We start from the raw sequence: 23,613 nt of genomic DNA on the forward strand, positions 1-23,613 counted from the left end.
AGAATAGAAACGTAAAAATTAATGTTATTATAGAGGTTAAAAGACCGTCTATTTAGAGAGGAATGTGAATATGTTCAGAGAAGGGGAGGGACATAGAGGAGATGTGAAAAGCTTTAAGGATGGGAACGGGAGAAGAAAAGATCAGAAGTTCAGTAGAGCTAGATAAAAAACAAAAAGATAATTAAGAAAGAAAGAAAAAGAGAAAGAAGACAAGAAAAGAAAGGAAAACTCTCATTCACGTATTCCTAAAATAAAAATTATAAGATGAGAAAAAAAAAGTTACTGGAAAACAATTATTTTTTCAGAAGAGGCAAAAATTAAAGATTAATAAAAGTTTTAGAAGGGAAAAATTTATATATATATATATATATATATATATATATGGTAACAAAAAACAAAAAACAAGCAAAAAAAAGAAAAGAAGAAGAAGAAGAAAAAAAAAAAGAAAAAAAAGTCTTTTGATTTTTTTTTTTGGGGGGGGAGGAGTGGGAAGAATCCTGTATCTCCCTTTTGTCTGCAACCAGTCTCTTGTTGGAGTCTCTGGTCAGCTTGAGGTCCTGTGGCTTGATTGGTTTCTTAAGTCGGTTGGTTGGAAGAGGCAGAAAAATGCTCTGCTTTACCCAAGATTTTGAGATCCCCCTCCCAGGTTAGTTTTCTGGGAGGGTGGTCTGCTTTGAGAGTCACAAAAGAGGGGGATGTGGTGATGAGGCTAGGTTCTGGGTAGAGTTGAGGCCTTTCAACAAACAGTAGCTTTTCCCTGGGGCTATTTTGTGATAAAGCTCACAGCGCCCAGCCTGGAGCCATTCTCCGGGTTTCTGTTTTTCAATTGATTGTGGTGGCTGCTAGAGGGAGGGGCAGCCTCTGGCTCTGGTTACCCAGTGAGGGAAGGCACTCCGATGGCTGGCGCATGAGCTGGGTGACTTTTCCCTGGATGGAGCTGAGTCTGGCAGGTCACTTCGCCGTTAAGTTCTTGTGACCTGCTAAATGACTCATTTTATTCCAAGGCCTGAGCTGGAGCTAGCAGCTCCTCCGAGCTTTGTCGGTATCCAAGATGGAGATCACTGGTGCTGGGGGGGAGGGGTGGCCTTCCCTCCTCTGCTCCCTGAGGAGTGAGGATGTCGGGCTTGTACTCACGCCGAGTCTTGGATCCTGGGTCGTCTCTGGTCTGCAAACAGCAGGATGAAGATGTTCGCTCCTTGTCGGTTCTTGTTGGTGTTGAGTAGAATCCGCTCGTCTGCTGCGTCTGGCTCCTTTGTCCCCGACTCTCTGTGTCTCAGGTATGACTCCGCGGTCGCCGCCGTGGCCCCGCCACCGCCGGAGCGGCAGCTGGTGCGTTTCCTTGGCTTCCCCTCTCTTGTCTAACTCTCTGTCCTGTGATGACACACTTGGTGTGATTCTCTGGCTTAGGACTGTTCACTGGAACTCTAAAACTCCTTTCTATGCGAGAGCTTGTTCAGATTCCAGCTTCTCCTCCGCCATCTTCCCGGAACTTCTCCCCACATTGAAAATTTTTAAGAAGGGAAATCTTTGGTATTCCTTTGTTAGCCTCTTAACTTCTGCATAGGAAAATTCATTGCTAAATTAATACTCTCATTTATTTTCATCTCTAACTGAACACCGGTTTCACATGTTTGTATATAAAACTTACCATCATGAGCCAGAAGGCAAAAATTTTATTAAATTAGCATGCAGAACTACTATTAGGGTTTAAAGGAACTTAGAACTATCTTTTTAATTTTTATATGAAACTGTAAGGTTCAAGAACATCACCCCTGTAAGGTTCAAGAACATCACCCGCCGGGTGTTGGTGGCTCATGCCTGTAATCCTAGCTACTCAGGAGGCTGAGATCTGAGAATCGTGGTTCAAAGCCAGCCTAGGCAAGAGACTCTTATCTCCAATACAATAAACCACCAGAAAACTGGAATTGGTGCTGTGGCTCAGTAGTAGTGTATTAGCCTTAAGCTGAAGAGCTGAGGGACAGCACCCAGGCCCAGAGTTCAAGCCCCACGACTGCCAACAAAAAAAAAAAAAAAAAAGAATATCATCCTTCTTCAACCCACTAACAACTGGCTGGATTTGAATTTCAATTGTGTGTTGTCTTTTTATTGCCTTGTTTATTGTTTTCACCACAGGTCAAAAATCTGTTTTTTTTTGTTATGGTTGTGTGTCTAGTATTGTAGGTATCTTTAGTAAAAGGGCTTTGTGCTTTAAAAACCTGTCATGTTGAAATTATAACTCCCATGAATTACGTTATCTTCCTCATTTTAAAAACAGGAAACTGAAAAATGACAGATTCACTTCTCACCCAGATGGGCAATGGTAGACTCTGAAATCTTTATTCTGTATTCCACACAGTTTGCTTTTACTGACATTTCACCATAACATTGGGTCCATCAGAATCGATCATTCAGAACTCAGGCTAAATTTCAAAAATATTAACAATGCTTTTAAAGAGAAATGATATCCTGAAATAGAAAATGAGCTGCCTTTTTTGTGAATTGTCCCTATGAAAATTCACAAGACAAATCTTGCCAAGCATAATTATAACTTTCTCATTTTTCACTTTATTTCATCAACATTTCTCCAGAATTGTTCTAAGAAGTAATGCTTAAGGAGCACAGCTTGACAACACAGAAATGCATGCAAGTGGAAAGCTGGTGTTCTCTCTATAAAGCTGCCCCTGCACTAAAATGTCAGCATGGTCTTTGCTGAAGTCATTGGCATTTTACCAACAGTTTGTAGCTTAATGGGAAAACAATATTGTACACCTACATATCAAAATTAGAAAATGTCAGTAGATGTAATTGTACTGCTTTGAGAAACAAGGGAATCCTTTAAAATGGGGTATATGATGCATATACTAATGAAATCTTGCTGCAATAGTAGATTTCATTGCACCCTGTTGTCACTGTACTTGATTTTGGTACCTTGCATCTTGTATATACATTTATCTAATTTGGGAAGGGGAAGGGGATTAATTAAGTGTTGAAACAAGGCCACAGGAGGACCCAATGCAACAATGATAAAAGACACTGGGTTGAAAATGAACTTTACAACTTCAGGGCCGGGGGAAGGAGTGAGGGAGGTGAGGGAGGGAAGGGATAGTGGGAAATAACAAAGGAGTGGGCAAAAGATGCTAGACAAGAAATATAATCATTACCTTACTCATGTAACTGTAACCCCTCTGTACCACATCTTTACAATAAAATAAAATTTAAAAAATATCAAATCCAGTTGTCTTCATTTCTAGAAGTTTCTATAGTATATAAAATTAGAAGAATACATGTTTCCTGTTATTGAAGAAATTATACTACACATGTCAGATAAATTAAAACTGGAAGGACTACACGTTGACAAGATTTACACCCTCTGAAAGACAAAATTTTCAGTGCTTAAATGTACTTATCTAAAGAATAGGGACAATACACTCATTTCATTGTACTGTGAGGTAGTAATTGTTTAAATCTAAGGAGGATTTAATACTTAGAAATATTTTTTAGTGAAAATTAAAATAAGCTAAAAAATAAAACATTCTGATAAGATGAAAATGATTTTATTTTAAATCATGCCAATCTTACATTAATAATAAAATAAAAGACAATCAAACTCAGGTGATTCAGAATCAATAAAGCAGAGTATTAATTTCTTATTCTTACCTGATGTCTTATGATTATTAAAAGAAATTCCTCGGCAGGAAAGTTGGGATATGAAGATCATCTTATCAAATAAAAATGATTTATTCATTTTCTCCTTCCTGTAATTTACATTAAGCAAAGCCTTTGTGTGCCTCTAACTTTAGTTATAATGAATCCTTGGACATTTTTTTTTCTTTTCTTGGGGCGGGGGGCAGTCCGGTCAAGGGACCTGAACTCTGGACCTGGGTGCTGTTCCTCAACTCTTCAGCTCAAAGCTAACGCTCTACCACTTGAGCCACAGCGCCACTTCCGGCTTTTTTTTTTCTGCTTATGTGGTGCTGAGGAATTGAACCCAGGGCCTCATGCATGCAAGGCAAGCGCTCTACCACTGAGCCACCTTCCCAGCCCTATTTTCTTTTATTGTATTGTAAAGGTGCTGTACAGAAGGTTTACATTAACATAAGTAATAAAGAGCACACTTCCTTTGAACAGTATTACCCCTTCCGCATTTTCTCTTGCTTGCCCTTCCCCTGATTCCCCACCACGACCACTACCCAAGTTGTAAAGTTCATTTCCAAACTAATGTATAGTATCACTGTTAGATTGGTTCACCCTTTGTCCCACCATTTTTGTGAATTTTTTTACATATATTTTATAAAATGTTTTGGTCCTATTTAGGTATAGAGGAAGATTAATAGAGTCAGTTGATTTAAATGTCCCAAACCTTCTAAATCTCTGTGTCTGAACAAAATAGCTGGCTTCATATCGTGTCATACCCAAATGGGTCTTTCCAATCTAGCAGTCAGTTTCTTTCTTTTTTCTTTTTCTTTTTCTTTCTTTCTTTTTTTTTTTTTTTCTATTTTGGCAGTTTGGGGCCTGAACTCTGGGCCTGGGCACTGTCCATCAGGCCTTCAGCTCAAGGCTACCACTCTACCACTTGAGCCACAGCCCAACTTCCGGCTTTTTCTGCTTATGTGTGCTGAGGAATCGAACCCAGGGCCTCATGCGTGCAAGGCAAGCTCTACCACTGAGCCACCTTCCCAGCCCAAAGTCATGTGTTTTCATGGTCTTCAACTTTTGGTTTCTGAGTCTCACAACTTAAGGAAGGAAGAGGGGGACCGATGTTTTATGGACCAAGTTGAGAAGAGCAAATATTTCTACACCTTCTATTCAGTTGACTACATCAACTCCAAATGAGCCATGTGCCAAAAAAATGGGTTTGGTGACTATAGGAGTTTTCTTCACTAGTAATAAACATAACAAATAAGCTTACTACTCACTGAAACTAAATAAACATATAATTAAAATGGCCAAATTTTCCATATGTTTGTGGCTGTTTTGTTTTATTTAATATATTTTTATTATCTTTCATTAGTTGTACAAAGGTTTTTCCATTCAATAAAGCAGTGTATAAAGACAGGGCAGATGTTTGTGTTTTAAATTCTTTCTTTCAATGCAATTGCTTTAGACCACCAGTGAGTAACATTTCAATTAAAGTGTGACAGGATCTTTTGTTAGTGATAATGGAAGTGAAAACTCATTTCAGCTTCTCAGCTCTGCTTATTGTGGGTCCCATTTTGCCTTGTAAAAAAGGATGACAAAGAGTTTGTGTTTGGAGTAGAGGGTGTCAGCTATTATTCTATTACAGTTAATATCTATTTATATTTTCACTAGTTTCATTAGACCCTAGTTTCCTTGATATGAGTCATTTTAAATATCTTTCCATTTTGTGGTCTGTATATGTGTGTGTGCATGTGTGTGTGTGTGTGTGTGTGTGTGTGTGTGTGTGTGTGTGTGTGTGTGTGTGTGTGCTTGAAAGTCAGATACTATAATTCTTAAACTTTTATAGTTAGGCAATAATATTCAAGTATTAGGTAACCATTGCCAATTCCTTTGATGTATGATTCTTATCCTTACCTTTACATATGTCATTTATTGTATGTGAAATGTGACTGACTAAAGTAGGGATAGGGTCGCAGTGCTTATGTTTGTTAGGATTGCTCTCTTATATTTTTAGACAAAAAAAAAACAATTTAGAGACCTGATATATTTTTTGGTTCATTCCATTGATTGCTTTCTATTCCCTGCAGAGTCTTGTTATCTCTGTTGGAACCCACTAGCGTTAATGAGGGGAAATAACAAACTATATGCTTCTGTCAATCAAAGATTGCAGTAAAAGATGATGAATTCTAAGGGATTGGGAGTTGGGTCAACCAAATTCTTTAACAGCATTGCTAGAAAATATTTTGTGTTCCCTGGGTTTAGATTTGTTTCTTTTCTTCTTTGGAATTGTCTAGTTTTATTTTCTTTCATTTGGCTTTAACTTTGAAAATGCAAACTCATGAATTATGAGTAAAGTTGAATCTTGCTTTAATTTTTGGGACATTCTAATCAGTATGGATTTCCTCACAAGGGTTAAAATATTTAGGATTTTAAAAAAGAAAAATGCCTTCATACTAATTTTCTATCCCTGGTTCGAAACAGTTGCCTCTTGGTGAATATATAAAATTATATTTGTGGTCAATATAATGATACTATAGTCTACACTGAACTACATAGGTTAAAATGTCTCATAGATTAAAATGAGTTGAAAGTGCCTGTTGCCTAGCATTGCAACTATGGTAACCTTGAAGTACAATTTGATCTCCCCAGTGTTTGCTTAATATTAATATAAAGAGCTCTATTTAAACATGTTTACATACCCAGATAATTACCATTGGTTACAGTGCTTTCCGTATTCAGTATAGAAAGCAAAAAATGCCATGCAGAGTTGTGCTCTACTTGCAATAGATTACAATATACAGCCTAACAGGGAGTACAAATTTAGAATAAATCTTTTTTGAAGTCATTGTCAGAGGTCATTAACTTATTAAAAAGTTAATGTGCAAAAGATAAAATTAAGCCAGTTTTTTTTTTTTCTTTTTGGTCGGTCTTGGGGCTTGAACTCTGGGCCTGGGCGCTGTCCCTCAGCTCTTCAGCTCAAGGCGAGCGCTCTACCACTTGAGCTACAGCGCCACTTCTGGTTTTCTGGTGATTTATTGGAGATAGGAGTCTCACGGTCTCTCTTGCCCGGGCTGGCTTTGAACTGCGATCCTCAGATCTCAGCCTCCTGAGTAGCTAGGATTACAGGTGTGAGCCACCAGCGCCCAAAATTAAGCCAGTTTTTAAGAAGCAGCAATATTTTTGGAATTGAAATCACACAGAAATGATTGGGTATAATGTAAGGAAAATTTTCTCATCAGTAATCCTAGAGTACATGTAGTGAGCTCTCTGTTAAAGTGAGCTAACTGTAATTGCTCCATTGACATAAGAGGCACATACTAGGTTATGTAATATACAAATATAAAAAGGTCATTATGAAACACAATTAATTACTAATTGCTAATAAAAACTAAAGGAAAATTAATTGTACCTCATAGTAAGTAACAGTAGTTCTAACTTGATACTTATATAGATTATGTGTATGGATACATTGATATATATTTATGTGTGTATGTATGAATATAAACATTACATCATATGATGTTAGTATGTTCATTATTTGGGCATTTATATATTGGGTAAGAATGTATTTCTACCAGTATTCATGTATTTCTGACTTCCTGTTTGCTTTAATTTAGAGTGGTCTGGAATTTGTAATAGGTGAAGAAGTAAAGATGGACTGAAGAGCCTTCAAGCACATGTTACCTAGTAGTTATAAGAACTGGAGAACCCTATGGTGCTATTTAAATATGAAATATCATACCTTAATAAGAAGTGAGATTAAAAGCTACTTTGGCATTTTCTAGGGCAAATTAGGTTTGTTCTAAAAAGCATGTGGCTAAAAAAAATGTCCCTTCTTGATAGTCTCTTGTAAACATTATTGAAATACAACCTAGAAAAAATTTTGAATTATTTTTCACTTGCAAGAAAAGTGGGATAATCCAGTGTCTTGGGTAGCTTTGCTATAATTTGTAGGTACAAAAAGTTTACCTAGAAATTTTTTAGTATCGGTATGACTATTCATCTTTGTCATCAATAATGTCAACTCCCAACAATAGAATGTTTTGTTTAATGGTTAATGTCTGAGTCTTTATTTGTTCAAGATAAAACATATCAATGTTACTGAGTGAGAAACTTGTCTTTTGGACATTTGTGATTTATTTCTTTCTTTCAAGGGATGGCCCAAAGTGGCGCTGTGGCTCAAGTGGTAGAACACTAGCCTTGAGCTGAAGGACAAAATAAATAAATAAATAAATAAAATAAAGAGATAGTAATCAAGGAATGACCAGCTCACGAAAACATAGCAGTACAATTTTTCTGTGATAGGAAAATACTGCGTTAGTTATTAGTGAGACTGAATACACAAAGTCCATTATATTACCATTTTATGCTTCAGAACTAGTCTTTTCTATCCTCTTTTTCTGTCCAATATAGATAACATATGAGTTCCTTAAATCTCAGATTTTCTCCTGTAGAAAATAATTTCTAACAGAACTATTTGTAACATAAGAATATATTTTTGCATATGTTTTAAAATGGAAAGTTGCATGCCATTGTTGTGCTTAGTGTATAATTAATAAATATCTGGTTTCTAAAGAAGAATAATTAAAGGAAAACATCATTTGACTTCCTACTTGGCTGCTACTTTTTTAATGGTCAGTAAGTCTGATTTTCTTCCTAAAGGCTTAATATTATCAAGTCTATAACCATTTCAAGATTTAACTCCCTCCTACTTTATTTTATTTGATAATTTTGTTTTCATATTTTCATCTGGAATGTATCTTGGTTTATAATGGAAGTTTTCTCTCATGTTAACTGAGTAACCACGAGAACGAGATGTTTCAGGACCATACAACAGGAGAACACATGAAAAGTTATAATTCTATTTGCACATTGCAAGAGCTTGTAGGCATCTAGCAAAACGATGCACAATATATTTCTATTTTCAGTGCTATATTTTCTTTCATTGTACTGCTTTCTGGAAAAACGCAAAGGAATGACTTGATTTGCTGCATTTATATTAGCCTGATTTTACTTTTCCAAATTTCTTATGATTGTTTAGTAGAGAAGATGACCAATTCATCAATAACAAGTTGATCAATGTATCAAGATGTTCTGTTTATGATATGGAACTTGTCATGGCATAAAGTAAGAGGAAGAATGTATGCTAAAGTAATGCTCTGTATCCCTCCTTTATAATATTCAACTGAAGTAAACTTGCAAGGAAGCAAGTTAGTGTAACATGTATAATCCTCCTTATGTTATAGGATGAATACAATCTGGCTTAGCCCATACCTACCTGGTCAAAAACTCAGGGAATAAGGGCAAAAACAGCATATGAATAAGTGAATTTGGACCAAGATAAAGTAGGGAAGTCATTAGGTTAGAATCCTGTGCATCTCAACTTTTAATGTATATATGAATGACCAGTTATTAGTGGATCTGGTGTGAGACCTGATAGCCTATATTTACAGCTAGTTCAGGCAATTGATATTTGTGCTCCAGAGCTCATTTGAAATATCATAGTGCTAAAGATTTCAATTAACTGCCCCACAGGTCAAGCTTAGCTAAATTAAATGGTTTCTGGTTTCAGGCAGATATGACTGGTTTGGAAAGCAAGGCCCATGGCCTATTAATGTTCTAGAAAAGGAACTATTCCATGTATATTGAGGTTTTCATTCCTAGGAGCAGAAAACTGGTAAGTAGAAAAGTCATAGCCAGATAGAAAAATAATCTTGCAATAAAACACATTTCAAGGAAGACCAAAGAAATGACATTGGCTTCTGCATTACCGTCATTTGCAAGAAAAATGGATCTAATCTCAGCATGGTAGTATATGCTGAGCAGTGTGTTTCAGCCTGGAACAAAACAATGGTGTGATGGTAGCAATAAACCCTTCTAGGTATAGGAGGGAGAGACACAAAGATTGATACGAAGAGAAGCAAATGTAGATGATGGGATATACGTATATTTTTTGAAAATATTTTCTAGAAGTTTTCTATTTCTAAATATATTTCTATTTGTATCAATTAATAGTAAGAAAACAGCCAAAACACTACAAAAACTCTTATAACTAACCAAATCATTCTCATACTAACAGTTTTCATCCACAAACAACAAAGAAATTTGTTGACCAATTATGGAGAAAAGAAATAATAATATATTGAGTTTTTAATGAAGACAACTAATAAATCCAAGAATTTATCCTCCTCCTCTAAATAAGTAAAGCCAATATCATTAGAATTATCAAAAATACACATGTGCTACTACATATATTTTAGAAATATTTAGAAATAGAAAAAACTGTTACCAGGAAAATCAACCAGGAGATTTTTTCCAGGAGGAAGTGGAATTAGCAGCACTAAATGTGACAAAGTTGTATAACATGATTTAAAACAACTTGTGTTTGGTAATTTATTAATAATATTAGTTCAAGATTAGTTAAACAGGATTCTTATTCAGGAAGTAATGAGAATAATTAAAAGTTTCATGGGCTAAAGCATCAATAGAAAAAAGAATGAACACTGAAATGCTTTTCTCTTTAAAAGAAATGGACCTCAGAACTTTTCAAGGCCTGTTCCAACGAATCTATCCAACTTTACTTCTGTGTTCTTCATAGGTTAGACTGTTCTCAAGTAAGAATGATCACCTAATGCTTTGGCAAACATCAAATCTGTTTTTATATGTGTCAATTTTAATGCTATTGCCCCTTATCACTCTTGCTAGGAATTTTCATTTTCTTTTTTTTTAATACTATAAATAATTGTACTTGCAAATTGATAGAAGAGGACAGTATGTGTGTGAAAACTGAGATTCAGGTTTCCTGGTTGGAGGAAGAGGGGATGTACCAGGGATTTCCACAAAATAAACCAACTCTTTAAACACTAGACAAAAAGTCTGAGAATGCCTTTTACCTAGTGATTGTATGGGTTTTAACCTCTCAGACAAACTCCTCTACATTACTTGTCTTTGATCAGAATGTGGTCTTTCTGCTTTGACCTGTCCAACACAGCCACTCAACAATTCCATCTACATTCCCATACTGCTGTTCATTTCCATGGATGATTGTTGGGAATTTTTGGTGATAGGGAGATTTGAACTCAGGGTGTCATATTTTCTAAGCAAGTGTGAAACATATTCCTACTAGAACCATACCCACACCCTTACTGATTTTGTTATTGTTGAGATAGTGTCTTGCCATTTGTCCAGGCTGACATTTAATATAGTCCCTCTGATCTCTGAGGAGCTATGACTGAAAGGTCTGTTCCACTGCCACATGGCTATTTTCTTATAATTCTAATAGTATTAGCTTTATTTCTTTAGAGGAGGAGAATTAATCCTTGGAATTAATAGTTGTCTTTATTAAAAACTCAGTATTTTTATGATTTCTCTTCTTAATGATTGGGCAACAACTTTCTTTGCTGTTTTTGGATGCATACTGTAAGTATGGGAATGTTGAGAGAAATAATTTGGTTAGTTATAAGAATTTTTAAAAGTTTTTGTTGTTTTCCAACTATCAACTGGTATAAATAGCCCTGACATGTTCATTTAGATTGAGAACTTTGCATGTATCAGATGTCATTGCAGGAGGAAAGATAAAGTAGTTGGCTAATATTTCACTAAGATTGAAAAGTGTATTAATACATTGAGATAGCAAGGCATTACTACTGAAAGACAAGGAAGTCAATAGAATATATATAATCTGTGTCATGAGATACATGTGGAGCATAAGTATGTTCTAAGATCACTATTCTTTAACATTCCCTTAATCTGGAAGGTTAAAAAGAGATGACTAAGCTATCCTGCTTTATAGAGCACAAGAATGATTTAGCCATTAGTATGTTTGAACCATGTGAATTTAAGGATTTTTCTTTCCTTTTCTAGGGTATTTCTCTGAGCTAAACTTGCTCCTCAATAAATTACGCAGGGAAAATGGAAGATGCATACTATTGTAGATGGCCAGAACTTTGTTTGATAAGCAATTAATTTAATTTTATACATTGGCATATCACAATTATCCACACTTTACTTAGAAGGTGATGAGAGAATGTGTTTATCTAGTAGTGGGATTGGACTGAATGGAATAATTTGCATAAAAGCAGCATTGAGAACCCTCAGTTATACAAGATAGACCTCTTTTTTTTTTAAGTACTTGTGGATCTTACCTAAGTCTGTAACTTCCATTCAAACATTTGTTATACTGTCCAAACATGGAACAAGGTTCCTAAATAATTCTTCTCTAATTTTTTGAAAACTTAGTAACTTAAGTAATAAGAAGAGCGAAGTAAGTGAACAAATTATTGTATTTTTCTTTTTTTGCTGATTTATTCTACATGTTTTCTAGTTATCTTTGATGTGTTGCCTCATGCTTAATGTGAATGGGATATTGAACATTACATATCTTATTGGTTAAGGCTTTTAATTAGGTTTTCATTGTTATGTAGCATTTAGCCTCCTTGCCCTTTGGTCTTAGAGTAATTAGAATTGCCTTTTAATTCTTCTGCATTGTGCTGAGAATCTTATTTCTATGAACAAGATAATGTCTACTTTTCCAATAATTTGTGTCTCTTCTCTATTTGTTTTAAGTAACGTATTGGCTTTGTTCTCAAATGAAGCACTGATTAGCAGTACAAAGTGTTGACAATTATTGCCTGTTTTAAACTGGCTGACATGAGCTGATACAAAGGCCCATCCTTTTCTCTCTTTTTTCTTGTCTTGATTCATGGTCTTCTCCCTGTGAGTAAATAAGAGAGATCACTAAAAGAGCATTAAATTACTTGGCTTCTTTTAGAAATAATCACTTTAAAATTATTAGTAATGTTATATGATTTTTCCCACATACATGATAACTTACACTGGATTCTTATTAAACCCATTACCTAAATTTTGTTTAATATAGTAATGTACCATGAGATACGAGAAGAGGTAAAATTTGTTTTCCTCTGCAGAAATTGAGCTCATTTAGCTATTTGGTACCTGTCTGATCAGTACCCTCTTCTTAAAACTCTCAATCTAACTGAAATTAATAGCTTCTTCTTTCTGTTTTTCTCTAATTTGAGAAGTCTAAAAATTAGATACCAAAACTTTTATGAATTATGCATACGATGAGAACAAATCACATCTATGTTTAAATAGAGAATGTTTTCTGCTGATAAAAAGAGTATAGCATAAATTAGTATGTTCAGGATGATGGCTATATCTGGGTAGATAGTTAGGGTGCTAATGCTCTTGTTTCCAGGTATTGGTTACTCTGGGCAGCTGGTGTTCCTGGACCAGAAGCTTTACTTCAGGAAAGCTGCTGCTGGGAAGACTTCCATTCATCTAATGTTTGCCTCACTGGGCAAGAGGCTGAGTAGAAGAGAGTATTTCTAGTATTTCTCATCACATGTTTACTTTGTACTGAATAATTTGTTCTCCTTAACACCATCTTGTATAAAATGAAAGCAGATATAGCAAGACTCTTTTAAAGTTCTAAGAAGTAACTAATGTGCATTGGCATCTGAACATTTATTATTGCTCACCTCTGCCCAGTCTTCTTGGGCTCAAGACTAGATATTGCTTTTCCTAACTTGATAGGGTTAAGTTATAAGTTAGAATCTTTTCTGTGAAAGTAGTTGTTTGATATAAGCACTTTATTTTAAAGGTAGCCAACATGTGACAAGAAGCCATTTTAGTGAAGCCACATCCTGTTCTAAGAATTGTTTTTGTAGGGGCTGGAGCTGTGGCTCAAGGGGTAGAGATCCAGCAGTAGAAGAACTCTTTTATTTATGACCATTTGACTAGGTGTCCTGCCTTTGGTTGCTTGCTCAGATAACCTTTTAACTCCTTTCAATCTAGCCAATTGTACAAGATTGTCAACCTGAAAAACTAACTTGCAGTCCAACAAAATGAATAACAGGAAATTGGCACTTGAAAGATATGTGTGTGAAACGATCTAAAAAAGAAGGGTAGATGAAAAAAGAGAGAAGGGGAGAAGAGGGAAAAGGGAGGATGCCATCATGATATACAATATATATCCTAAGAAATTAAGAAAAAAGTAGGGAGGAGTTGAGTTGGGATGGAAGAGGGGAATGATGAAAGAGGTGGCATCAGTCAAGATGAATATACTCATAAACTGATTTGTTGAATGGTAACTTCTTTGTACAACTACTTCAAGAGATAAGTGGAGAGATAGACCCTCAAACAAAGGATAGAGAGAGAGATTGATGGGTAATGAATGCATTGATAAATAGATTGTGAATTTACCTTCTAACCAATCAAAACAAACATCAGTATCTTTTAGAGATAAAGTCGGGGAGGACCACCTTCCCAACCCTCTTGCTAACTTGGCCTCTTGTCACTAACTTGCCCTTATGTAGACATAAACTTTGAATTTACTTCATAGTTTACTTGCTGAGTTCCTTTTAAGTGCCCTTATTCTCAGGTGACACCCCAATATTCCCAAATATTTCCAACAATAACCAAACAGTTTGCTTTGATTTTCTCACTCATTCAAGAGATGAGAACTGTATTTATCAATCTGTGAAATTACCATTTGAAGTCAACTGGAATCTTTGGGATACAGACAAGACTGCTCTTTCTACTTTAGTAACAAGCCTTTTCCCTGAGGCACAAATAATAGTTGTTTATGTATATGCAACTCCATATAATTCTACAGGATTGTTGAAGGGGACATGATGAAGACTATCTGATATTCATTTGATAGAAATGATAACATAGTAGATTATTCCAGGCAGTTTTACAGAGTAGTCTGAAAGTTGTTTTTTTTTTCTTCCTTTTATAATTAAGGTGACAACGCTCGTCAACACAAGCAACAAAGGCCCATCTGGTAAAAAGAAAGGGAGGTCAAAGAAAGCCCATGTTCTGGCTGCGTCTGTGGAGCAAGCCACACAGAACTTCCTAGAAAAGGGTGAGCAGATTGCGAAGGAGAGTCAAGATCTCAAAGAAGAGTTGGTAGCTGCGGTGGAGGATGTGCGCAAGCAAGGTAGGCAGGATCCTAGAGATTGGGATGGATGGATACTATGGACCAACTGATGGATTTTTCTTCAGCATTAATAGATACTTGATTAATAGACTCATTGTTTTCACTGTATCTATGCTAGAAGTTTCTAATAAGGGAATTGATTGCATTAACAGAGATTTACTTTATTTTATTATTATTATTGTAAAGGTGATGAACAGAGGGATTACAATTACATAAGTGAGGTAATGAGTACATTTCTTGGTGAACCTTTTTACTCTTTCCTCATTTTCTCCCTCTTTCCCTCCCCTTCCCCCCACCCCCGACTTCCCCAACTCCAAGTTGTAAAGTTCATTTCCAACATATTGTCTTGTGAGTATTGCTATTGCATTGGTTCACCCTGTGTCCTTTGTCTCACCATTTTGTTACATCTTTTCCCTTCCACAAATCAGATAAGCATATGTACAAGACATAGGATACCAAAGTAAAAAAAAAAGTGTGACTATAGGGGATAAACCAAAGGTGGGGGGGAACATAATACATTAAAAACAAAAACTAAACTAAACTAAACCTCTCATTTTCAGATTTTGGAGTTCATTTTGATTAGCTACATTTTATATGGTCATGTGTGCATAGATATTAAGCTTTTGAGATCCTCTGCTAGGAGTATCCTAGACATATACTAATTATTACAAATGAGGGAAACCATGGAGCCTATGTTTCTTTGGATCTGGCTTACTTCATGTATTATGACTTTTTTCCAAGTCTTTCCATTTCCTTATGAATGGGGAAATACCATTCCTTCTCATGGAAGAATACAATGCCATTGTGTGTATCTATATCATATCTTCTTGGTCCATTCATCTATAGAGGAGCATCTGGTTGGTTCCATATCTTAGCTAAGGTAAATAATGCTGCATAGCTGTGCTGTTAGTTTTAGTGTGGCCTTGTTTGTGATAATTTGGATAAATGCCCAGGAGTAAGATTGCTGGTTTATAGGGGAATTCTATGTTTAATTTTTTAAGGAACCTCCACACTGCTTTCCAGATTGGTTGAACCAGTTTACATTCCCACCAACAGGGTGGTAATAATGTTCCCTTTTGGCCACATCCCTGCCAGCATCTGTTATTATTCCTTTCCTTGATAAAGGCCATTCTAACTGGGGTGAGGTGGAATCTCAATGTGGTTTTGATTTTCATTTATTTATGGCCAGAAATATTGAACATTTCTTCATGTGTCTGTTGGGTATTCTTATTTCCTCTCTAGAAAAGACACTTTTTAATTCTTTAGCACACTTGTTAATGTGGTGCTTGTTTGTTTGAACATTTGTTATTGGGGGATTTAATTTTTTGAGGTCTAGGTATATTTTTGGTATTGTCTATAATATAGCTTGCAAATGCTACAGTTACAAATTTCCTATATCTGCTTTTACTACAGAATATTAAATTGATCTCCGTAAATGAAAACAGATTCCTATGTTGAACTCATACTTCAGAGCGGAAGAGGAATATAAAACACCATGAGAAAAACATTGTTCTGATTCCTGAACCTATTTTCCAATCCAAACCTTTCCTCCCATGTTTAATTATCAAAATATCTTGTTTTTATTTATACCAAAATATGCATAGTATAAAATTAGCATCTTAACTCTTTTTAAGCTTACAGTTCAACACTACGTCATCATTCTCAAAAGGCAATCTCCAGAATTTTTTCTTCTTGCAAAGTTGAAACTATTTACTCAGGTCTCCACCTGCCCTTCCCCCAAACCATAAGCAACCATCATTTTTTATTCTGAATTTGCCTACTCAGAATGAAGATGTTTGAAAACATTTGCCCTCTTACTTCATGTAAGTAGGATCCTACAGCATTAGTTATTTTGTGACTGGCTTATTTAGTTTAGTGTAATCTTTTCAAAGCCTATACATATTATAGCATGTGTGATAATTTCCTTTCCTATTATGCCTGAATAATATTCCCTTGTATGTGCATTTATTCTTGTAAACATGGACCTTTGAATTGCTTTCACTTTGGGTCTATTGTAATGATATTGTTATTATAATACACATGAATTTATAACATCAGTTTGACTCCATGTTTTCTATAGAGGTAGTACTGGATGATATTGAATTAATTTTCATTTTTTTAAGAACATTTATGTCAGGCTGGGAAGGTGGCTCAGTGGCAGAGTGCTTGCCTCGCATGCATGGGGCTCTGGGTTCAATTCCTCAGCACCACATAAGCAGGAAAAGCCAGAAGTGGCACTGTGGCTCAAGTGGTAGAGCGCTAACCTTGAGCTGAAGAGCTGAAGGACAGCACCTATGCCCAGAATTCAGGCCCCATGATCAGCAAAAACAAAAACAAAAACACTCGTGTCATTTTCTGTAGTAGCTACACCATTTTACAGTTGTATTAATAGTACATAAGACCTCTAGTGTCTGCACCCTTGTGAACAATTGTTTTGTTTTACTTTCTTTTTCCCAAATAGTAACCACAATAATGGATGTGAGGAGATACTGCATTGTGATTTTAAGTTTCATTTCCTTAAGGGCTTGTTAGGTATTTATATATTTTCTTTAGAAAACATCTACTCAACCTCTTTTCCCATATCATTATCAGATGATGTTATTGTAATTGAGTTTTAGGAGTTCTTTATTCATTCCAGATGCTAACACCATTTTACATAATGCTGTACAAAATATTTTCTCCAGGTTCCATGTTCCCATTTCCCTCTTTTGATTGTGTTCCCTGATAAACAATATTTAAATTTTGATGTACTCCTATATAACAGCTTTAGGTGCAAATTCTAATAAGCAAGAATAAAAGCAGATAGCTATTCTCCAGCTTTTTGAACGTTTCCCCCATTTTATATGCCAATGTACATCATATAAATCATTCCAGTTACAAATGATGGGGATTTTGCTGTCAATTCCTATTACTTCCCCTTCTTTCAAGTAAAACCTATCAAAAGTCCCAGAAATCTTATCTCCTAAGTAGATGTTTAATGGGCCAAGTCCAGTCTGTTATTCCAAAATACCATGTTTTACCTGCCCCTGTGTTTTTACATGTGTGCTCCCATTTGAAACACTTAAGGGTCATCCCAACTCATAGACCAGTTTCTCAAGGAAACTTTTCTTGATACTCATGTTATATTTTTTGTGTCTGTGCCAGACATGGGGCTGGAATTTAGGGCCTCTTATCTGTCTTTAGCTTTTTCACTTGAAGTCAAGGCTTTACCACTTGAGTCACATTTCCACTTTTGGATTTTTGCTGGTTAATCAGAGATAAGAATCTCACATATATGTCTGTCCAGGCTGGCTTTGAATCACAATCCTCATATCCTAGTCTCCTGTGTAGCTAGGATTATAGGAATGAAACATTGACAATTAGATAGTTCTGTCATTTAATTTTTTTCACAGAGTATTTTGTCACTGTCCACATAGTAATGAAACATTTGTGAGATGAATTTCTTTCTTGCTACATTATATATTAATGAAGGCATAAATCAGACAATGTCGCTTCTGCTGATCATTGATTTGTAATACCTAACACTTACAAAATTTCATAAATGCATGATGAATTGATAAATATATAAGTAGATGGCTAGATCCAGTCTTACGGAAGCCCTAACTTTATGTTTCTTTTTAAATTTTTTTTATTATAAATCCTTTTTATTGTTATTTTTATCAGTATTTTGTATTGTGAAAATACCATATAGAGGGGTTACAATTACATGGGCAAAGTAATGAGTAAATTTCTTATCAAGTATTGTTGCCTCCTTTGTTTCCCCTTCCCATCCCTTCCCATTCTCCCACCCCCACCCCACCCCCAGTTTAAAAAATTTTTATAGTGGGTATTTATAATGGGTATTTAGAATACAAACCTTCTTTCTAAACCAACATCAGCTATACTGCTCCCATGGCCTTTGCCTTCCTTATCCCCTCTCCCCCAAGTTAATTTCATTTATATTAAGTGCATTTGAAAATGGGTATTGCTTCTGAATGGCCAATGGACACTTGGTTTTTATCCTGTATTTATAACCTGGATAGTTACTTTGCTGTTGTTTTCTCACATATAACAGTATTATATAGAAATGTCCATGTTACCCAGGTGACTGTGACTCAAGCCTGTAATTCAGCGTTCAGGAGGGTGAGCCATAAGGATTGCAGTTTGAAGCCAAGGCAGTCAAATCTGTGAGACACTTATCTAGTTGACCAGCCAAATAGCAAATGTGGAGCTATGGTTCAATTGCTAGACTACCAGTTTTGTTTCTGTCCTGGGTCTTGAATTAAGGGCCTGGGCACTATTGCTGAGCACTTTTTCAAGACTAGTGCACTACTACTTGAACCACAGCTCTACTTTCAGCTTTTCAGTGGTTGATTGGAAATAAGAGTCTCACATATTTTTTTGTCCAGGCTTATTTTGAACTATGATCCTCAGATCTCAGCTTCCTGAATAGCTACAATTAGATACAAGAGAGCTACCAGTGCCCATCCAACCACCTGTATTAAACAAAGTAAAGCTAAGGGACAGTGCTCAGCCCTGAGTTCAGTCCCCAGTGCTAGTGCCCAGGCACATGTGTGCACGCACACACACACACACACACACACACACATACACACACACACACACATCAAGTTCTCTACAGATGTGTGTGTGTGTGTGAGAGAGAGAGAGAGAGAGAGAGAGAGAGAGAGAGAGAGAGAGAGAGAGAGAGAGAGAGAGAGAGAGAGAGAGAGAGAGAGAGAGAGAGAGAATGTTCATGCATCCACGCTGTCAAGATAGGGACCATCACCATCGCTATAGTGGAGAATGTCAACATTGGTCTCTGAGCCTCATTGATTTAGGGTGATAAATTCGTTTTAGTGGCTTGAAGTTTATATGAATTGTTTGATGGGTAGAATATAACTAATTTGATTCTCAACAAGCCTTTTCTAGTGATATTGAAGTAAGAAGTCTGCAAAGACTCTGAGGATGGCTTACAACAGTTGTTTACCTAGAGAATATTTTAAGCGTCCTCTCTTCCAATTATCAACTAATTGCTACAGATACAACAGCTATGTGTGGTCTGTAGCCAGCTCATCTACAGTGTCTGTCTTTTCTAAGCAGTGGCTAATTCAAGGAAGTATGGAGAATAGCACACTGAGGACTGGATGGAGGGATCTAAAAATCTCTATCTCTCTCACATTCAGATTATCTTCCTTACATTTCATATTTCTGTCACATGTGAGAGATACCTGTGTTCTCACTACTAAGTTCTGTCTCTGCTGCTAGCACTGAGACCATAGCCTCTTTCTCACTTTCCCTGCCTGCTCTTGATCATGCAATCTTCTCCTATCTGGCTTTACCCAGCTTTCCCATTTTCCCATTTTCTTCACTTGTGAAAGCAGGGAGAGTTTTTAGAGGGAGGTAGAGTGAAAATAACGAGATTAATACAAGGAAATTTTAAAATGCAGTGGAAAATTTAGAATGGAAATTTTAGAACACAGTGTATCTCTTCCTATTGTAGAGGTGTGTTTCTTAATATGGAAAGTGGCATTTACAAATTATGAAAACATTAATATTTAGAACAATACCCTGTTTAAAAGTTTCTGGTTCTATTCTTGGCTTATTTATTTAACTAAATGTCATTTGGAAACTAAGTGTATTGTTTGTTTTACTATTGCATAGTTAGTGCTTTACTCTTGAACACTCTAGGAAAGTACTCTCACGTTGAGCTACACCTAGCCTTATTTATATTTTAAAAGCTAGAAGTTCAAAAACATTGCCACTTTTTTTACAACCTGATTAATGCAGATTTTTTTTTATTGTGAAAATACCATACAGAGGGGTTACAACTACATGGGCAAGATAATGAGTACATTTCTTATCAAGCATTGTAATATATCTATTTTTCATTTTAATATAGGGGTATTCTAGCACTAATAAATTAAGTTTTGTTCTTTTAAGATTTCACAAGTTTCATTGTTATAATTATTGAGTCTAGCATGACTATATGTGAAATTATTTAACTGTAATTATATCTCACATGAGTCTTTTTTAAATGTCTTTAATCACCAAAAAAATGATTTACTTTAGACCTGGGCTGTAGATTTTAGAGAATGCTGATAATGAGTGATAACTATATTTTTATTCTGCAATCATCTAATAGGAGATTTCTTATATTCTCTGCTTATATTCTGCAAAAAGAAACTTTGAGTAAGCCTGTGGCAACATATATATTAAAATTGTGTGGCAAAAATTACTTGTGATTTCAAAATTAATATAATTTGTTTAACTTTGATGTTTTATACTTGGGTAGAAATAGGATATGTAGCTGTACATATAGAATTTTATATAAAAAATTTAAAAAGTGAATATTATCTTCCCTGCTAAGTTTATACTTCACCAATACAGATGAAAATATATTTTGCTCTTAAAGCAATGACATAGTGCTCTAAGGTGTGACATGTGAGTTATGATGCTTTTGTACATGTCATATGACTGTACTGATGCACTACTGTGTGACAGGTAGTGTGTGGCATGTGACCATCATGGTCTTTTAGCTCATGATGTGTGATCATCTTGGAATACTAGCACATGGCATATAACCATCATGGGACTCTAGCATGTGTTATGTGTCTTTCATGATGCTCTGTGCATGGCATGTGATTGCCATTGGTAAGACAGAGTCTGTTTTGGAAAAAATAAGCACAGCCTGGAAGTTTAGTCAAGATTCCAGATTTCAATCTTGTTGTATTCAAATTAAGTGAGTGACTAAAGCTAAATCACTGAACCACAGTTTCTTGGTTTTCAAATACAGCCATCATATTATCCCAGCAGACTATCTTAGCAAATGGGATCATAAGTCTCAAGGAAACTTATATATATGTTATATATATATATATATATATATATATATATATATGTTACAATTTATTTATAATCTATTCTACCTTTGGCAATATCTTTCCTTCCTATAATGAACCATTTTTGGACCCTCCCAAGAAGGATACTGGAGCAGTGAATCTGTAGCTAGAGAAGTTCCTAAAGAGAAAGGAATGACTCCATATGGTTTAGTGTTGTTGGGCATTTTCAGTTCTTCCAGTAAACTATGAGAGTACAGTTTATGGCTGTGAATCATATATAGCACAGGTTCTTGAAAATGAGCAAAGCACAAAAGGGTTGTCCAGACACACCTATAGTGAAGCATGAGCTAAGAGAAGCTTGAGATGGATGGATGCTACATGTATTAGCATTTACTACCAAGAGCTTCCTGAACTCAAAACTCTTTCCTGAATTTAGGAATTCCCAAAATTCAGTAAATAGTAGAATTATTTAAGGAGCTTTATAATCCTGGTATCTGGGTCTCATCCATCACCTATTAATTAAAGCAGATTTATGGGAGCAGGACACAGACATTGAGGTTTAGAATTCCTCACTTCATGTTGTGTGCACACTACATGAGAAGAAGTGAACCTGTCTTCCTCATTTGCATCAACCCCATTTAGGTGTCCATGTATCTGGGTAGTCAGTTTGTGGTTTACATGACACAAGTGACTACAGTCAGTCATTATGCCAAGTTCATGGCTTGCTTTTTGCTTGGATGTAGATATATACAAATGAAGATAGCCAGACGCTTGGTGACTAACTGCTGTAATCCTGTGTACAAAAAGGCTGAGATCTGAGGATTAACATTCACGGCAGCTACAGCAGAAAATTTATTAACCTTGCTTATCTCCAATCTACTAGAAAAAATCTGGAAGTAGAGGTGCAGCTTAAGTGGTTAAAGAGATATCCCTGAGTAAAAAAAAGTCTAAGTATATCCTTGAGTTCATGCCCCAGTCACCATATAAAACATAAATAGGGCAAACAGGCTAATGGTTAATACTAAAATATTATGGATAGCTGTATTCCATGTCAAAAACTATGTTACCAATCCTAATGTTTGTTCCCTAGACACTCAAAGAGCATATAAATAGATTTGGGCAGTCATATCTATAGGTCAGTCAAGTAAGGAGTTATGAAGAAAGAAATATACATATAGAAGTAACAAATAGGAAGTGATGTTTAAGCTATACATTAAAAATGTGTACAAAATAGTGGAGCAGGATTTCAAGTAAAAGGCAAAGAGAAAAAAATGGCATTCACAACCGGAGGACCATAGAGATGGTCTGATTTGATGTGAAGTTTTGTAGTCAAATGTGTCAAGAAAATGGGACAGAACAGAATGTCAGAGAAATTTAGGCAATGCGGCTGAGAACAACCTATTGGAAGGGAGGAAAGAATACAAGGGAGGATGGAGGAAAGAAGTTAACTAATTAATTAGTTGATTGTTCCCCATTTAACTGATACTTCAGAAGATTTCACATAAAGCTGACTGAATCGGAGACAAAGGAATACAGATTGTCAGGTGAAGTAACAGAGGAAACAAAACAAAATACAGTTCTGTGAGGACTCATACTGGAGTGATGACAATGTGAAAAGAAACAGTACACTAAAAGTTATAGGCATTGCAAACAAGATTAAGATTTTTCAAGTTTATTGAATGGATAAGAATAAATGAACATTTGTTCTGTTTTTGGCCATGGGCAGCATGATTAGGGTAGTAGGGGAAGAGGAGAGAGGATAGTTAGAATTTAAACATTGATGAATGAGAAAGTCTGCATCGCAGATGGTTATGCTACAGGGATGGAACATTGCAAAATAGAGAAATGTGCAAGTCTTTGAAGCTGATAAATGAATCTCCCAAAGGCAAAATTTTCTTTGAGTAGGTGCCATGAGATAAAAAAAAAGTAGAGGGATATAGGTGAAGTTTGGGAACAGAGGCCAAATTAGAATCAGAAAATGGAAGAGAAATAAGTTAGAGAGGGAAAAACATATCTCAAAATGTGACCCAAGGGTGGCACAGAATTCTGAAATACTGAGGAGACACCTATCAATCTACATGCAGAGTGTTGTAGTAATGTCAAATCTGTGGACTGTGGAAGATGAATAATGAGACACTATGCAATTTGCTAGCAAGGTGTAATTAATTATAGCTAGAGGTGCATTTACAG

At 35.7% G+C, this 23,613-nt stretch overlaps 1 protein-coding gene across 3 annotated transcripts in view; it reads left to right on the forward strand.

The window, feature by feature from the left end:
- The window catches only part of Ctnna2 (catenin alpha 2), a 1,104,669-nt gene that overhangs the window by 226,838 nt on the left and 854,218 nt on the right, over positions 1–23,613 (forward strand). For all 3 annotated transcript variants that reach the window (XM_069989104.1, XM_069989103.1, XM_069989105.1), the window contains one exon: positions 14,407–14,602. In XM_069989104.1, coding sequence (XP_069845205.1) covers positions 14,407–14,602 — 196 coding nt within the window. The remainder of the gene's footprint in view (positions 1–14,406; positions 14,603–23,613) is intronic.

The sequence above is a fragment of the Dipodomys merriami genome, unplaced genomic scaffold, assembly GCF_024711535.1.
Source record: "Dipodomys merriami isolate MVZ:Mamm:240054 unplaced genomic scaffold, mDipMer1.0.p SCAF_37, whole genome shotgun sequence".
Lineage (NCBI taxonomy): Eukaryota > Metazoa > Chordata > Mammalia > Rodentia > Heteromyidae > Dipodomys > Dipodomys merriami.